The 3,770-nt window shown below is 37.3% G+C and overlaps 1 protein-coding gene across 1 annotated transcript; it reads left to right on the top strand.

Moving 5' to 3' along the window:
- The first annotated feature begins 214 nt into the window (after positions 1–214).
- On the top strand, positions 215–3,398 carry LOC109058093 (cerebellin-2-like). Its single transcript, XM_042714238.1, has 4 exons — positions 215–363; positions 762–1,242; positions 2,239–2,358; positions 2,496–3,398. Exons 2-4 carry the CDS (start codon positions 955–957, stop codon positions 2,691–2,693), a joined length of 606 nt encoding a protein of 201 aa, XP_042570172.1. The 5' UTR covers positions 215–363; positions 762–954; the 3' UTR covers positions 2,694–3,398.
- The last annotated feature ends 372 nt before the right edge of the window (positions 3,399–3,770 follow it).

The following is a 3,770-nucleotide window of genomic DNA, read 5'->3' as shown; positions in this document are numbered from 1 at the left end:
ATATAATATCAGCTTAAAATGTATAGCTGGTCTACTTACTGTATAATATATGCAAAAGTATAAGTTTGCTATTGCTATGTAAAAAAGAATACTGATGTCACCAAAAAATGGTTGATAAATTAGCCGTTATTGTGCAGACAAACTCTTAAGTCAAAGATTCTGGCCGCCCCTGACTTTTATGTCCAGAAACGTCCGCTCCAGAATGATTACTGTACTTGAAAAGAAGGGATGGGCGTGAATCGCCCTCTAAAAAGAATGAAGGAGCAATTGGTTTTCTCCACTCTTATAGGTGCGCGCTTCACTCCTTCTCAAGACAGCTGAAGGAGCAGGCACACATGATTGCACCAACTATGGATTTAACAGGTAACATAATGGGCATTTCAATTAGAAATGAGTCAAAAGATAACATAGAAAGAAAGATTTAATTATGATGTTGTCAATATTTGTTGATTTTATTATTTAATTGGAAATGTATGTGATTGTTATAGAAGTGATACTAATTATGGAAAATATAACGCGGAACTGTAAAACTTTATTTTTGTTTACGTGTTACGTGAGTTAAACGCAGCTGACCTTGTATTTTTTGTCGAGTTTAGTTGTTGCGCATCGTTGCGCAATTTATTATCTTCAAGCATCATACTGAGATATTATCTAGCTATATTCACTGATAAACTATTATTCGTGCACTATTATTGTTTGTAAAATATTTATGTATTTTGTTCTGATTTCTCGTTTTTTTTATTTTATTTTTTATCATTCAGGGACCATTGTGCAAATATTCTGAGCACCTTAAACTGATGCGCATAGACGAGAAGAAAAGGAGTGTGTGACGGTGAGTTACAGAGAGAGAGAAAGTGAGAGAGAGAGGTTAGTTTGGACCAGGTGATAGAGCCACATCAAACCTCCAAGGGGCTGGTGGTTAAGATCAGTTTACAGAGGATTCTCGTTCCGATCATGGTGCCAGCAGCCTGTCCCGGACCCTTGGCCATGCTGGCTCTCGCCTTTCTCCTGGGATGTGGCATAGGGCTCTGTCTGGGCCAGAATGACACGGAACCGATTGTTCTGGAGGGAAAGTGTCTGGTGGTGTGCGACTCCAACCCCTCTTCTGACGGAGGAGTCACCTCTTCGCTTGGGATATCTGTGCGCTCCGGCAGCGCCAAAGTGGCTTTTTCGGCTGTCAGAGGGACAAACCACGAACCTTCGGAGATGAGCAACACATCCATGACCATCTATTTTGACCAGGTCAGGTGTCCCGTTGGTGACTTTTAATCAAAGGAACTGCATATGTATTGCTATGCTCGGGAATTTCAGCCAGAAACTTCAAGAAGTGAAAAGCTTCTATTCTATTGGACGATGTACGTTTTTAACCAATTCAGCCGCATATCTTGTTTTTTTTAGGGTAATTAACATTATTTCATTAAACGTAGGCTATTTAGTGTTGGTCAGATGAAATGTGTGAAGTTCCTAATAGTCTCTATAATATCTTTCAACAAACTGCTTAGTTTCGAAAAAAAAATGTCGCCCGTACTATTAAAAATGTGAAATTTAACCCGTGTTTAGATTAACAACAAGTGATGCGTTTTTAGATTAACAAAAACCGACCCGCTGTCATTAAAATCGACCTGTAGTAGCTAATTAAAACTGACCCGACGTGTTGACAGGTTTGGTAAGCGCTTATGGCAAGCCTTTTTAACATGTAAATAATTGCGATAAGAAAGTTTTTTTTTTTTTTTGTAACCAGCAGGATAGATACTGTGTTTTAAATAGGTTCTAGTGTCAAATAAATAAGTACTAGCCTACAACTGGAACTGATACTAGTAGCTAACTATTCAAACACTAACAAATAACTAAAGAAGAAGTAATAGTGTCCAAATGAATAGTACTTGTAAAACTGAAATATCGACTAGCAATAATTGAAATACATACTTTTGAAAATAAATTGATATCTGGACCACAGATTCCATAGAATTCAATGGAAAACAAAAAAGTTAAAGAACAGTTAGTCTTCTAGTAAACTGAAAAATCTTATACTCTCTTGTACTAATAAAACATCTGAAAACAAAAATATTTACTGGTTGGTTGTGAGGAATACATATTAAATCAGCTTGCCACACTGCGCTCAAAGATCCGCATGTGTCAGTGTAAAGTTTAAAAGACTTGAAAGTAAATGTGATAGGGAGATTCACACATTTTCGTTTGCAAGTGGATTTGTAACGCGTCATGTTGCTTTTGTTTCAGGTCTTAGTAAACATTGGCAATCATTTCGACCTAAAAGCGAGTCTGTTTACTGCACCACGGAGAGGAATATACAGTTTCAGCTTTCATGTGGTCAAGGTCTACAACAGACAAACCATACAGGTGAGCAGAGCAGCTTGTGTTTTTACACAAAATACTATTGCTGTCAACCTCTCATTCTGTGCATTATTCACGAACCCTCGTGGAAAGCCGATTCTCTGCTTTCAAAGGACTAAAGTGCGCTGTGTCCTGTTATTCAGGTTAACCTGATGCAGAATGAGTACCCGGTCATATCTGCCTTTGCTGGGGACCAGGATGTCACGCGGGAGGCGGCGAGTAACGGAGTTCTACTGATGGTGGAGCGCGAGGATCGAGTCTATCTCAAGTTAGAACGAGGGACTCTAATGGGCGGATGGAAATACTCCACATTCTCTGGATTTTTAGTCTTTCCTCTATAACTGACTCGCAGACGTGTAACTGTGAGTAATATTTTCCAAGAGACCGAGGACGAACAAGTTTCAGTTCTTTGAACAAAACTGAAATCTAGCAAAACTGCATATGGACGCGTCCACCGGGAGTTCCCGCCTTTTTTGACCGCAGCGATTTTCAGTCGCGATTGTTTGGATTTTATCGATGGGAAACAATTCGCAACTGACAGTTACCTGGACCGCTATATAAAAGAGAAGATATTTAAGACGAAGAAGAACTTCAAATCCCGAACTAGGTGTATTTATCAGTGCTTTATTTTGTGTTTGTATAGCCTTAATGATTCGGCTTCCGTCCAGTGAGGTGTGTGCTGTGGAGCTGCGGAAGTGCTTTATGGCCCCAAAGCATTTTTGCACGAATGGAAGATTCCTGTTTTGTGCTGTCGATGTGTCGTTTGGATGCTGAACATACTGAAAATATGCCAAATGTAGGCCACCTGCTAACAGTGATTATAATGAGAAAAAAATATCATATATCAGCCAATGGAGATGTCTTAAAGACTTTTTTTGCTAGACATCTAATTCATAAAATACATATTTACATTATGGTGTGTTCTACATTCAGGATAATAAGTAGCTTTGATTGATTTAGTGTTCAGTGACAATGCTCACAGATGTAAGTTGTGGAAAAAGAAAAGTCCCTATATAATGTCCCGCCTAATAAAATATTGTATTGTACACATATTAACTCAATCTTTTTTTATTACTATTATTAACCTTGATTATTTTTATATTGAATGATAAAATCATATTAATGAATTGCGCATGTGCAAAAAGCATTTTTCTTTGCTTGACTACAATGAAAATAGACTGACAAAATAACGGCACTGTCCATGGTGCTGAATCAACACTCGGATTTAAAAATATTTTCTGATGTCTCAAGACTGGATGATAAACAATTATGTGTGCTGCTCTAAATATATTTTATTACAGTAGATTATAAATATTACAGTATTATTATAAAATATATGTTTTTATTTCATTTTTTGCAACCTTGAATCATTGTCTGTTCAGCTTTTTTTTTTTTTTTTTTTTTTTTTTTTTTTAGCA

The sequence above is a fragment of the Cyprinus carpio genome, chromosome A24 (assembly GCF_018340385.1).
Source record: "Cyprinus carpio isolate SPL01 chromosome A24, ASM1834038v1, whole genome shotgun sequence".
NCBI lineage: Eukaryota > Metazoa > Chordata > Actinopteri > Cypriniformes > Cyprinidae > Cyprinus > Cyprinus carpio.
The sequence above is the reverse complement of the archived record's forward strand: the minus strand, read 5'-3'. Positions and strand labels throughout refer to the sequence as shown.

Coding starts and splice junctions, on each gene's coding strand:
- LOC109058093 (XM_042714238.1), top strand. CDS start 955: ATGGTGCCAGCAGCCTGTCCCGGACCCTTGGCCATGCTGGCTCTCGCC. Junction 1,243..2,238: donor TGACCATCTATTTTGACCAG/GTCAGGTGTCCC, acceptor CTTTTGTTTCAG/GTCTTAGTAAACATTGGCAA. Junction 2,359..2,495: donor ACAACAGACAAACCATACAG/GTGAGCAGAGCA, acceptor CCTGTTATTCAG/GTTAACCTGATGCAGAATGA.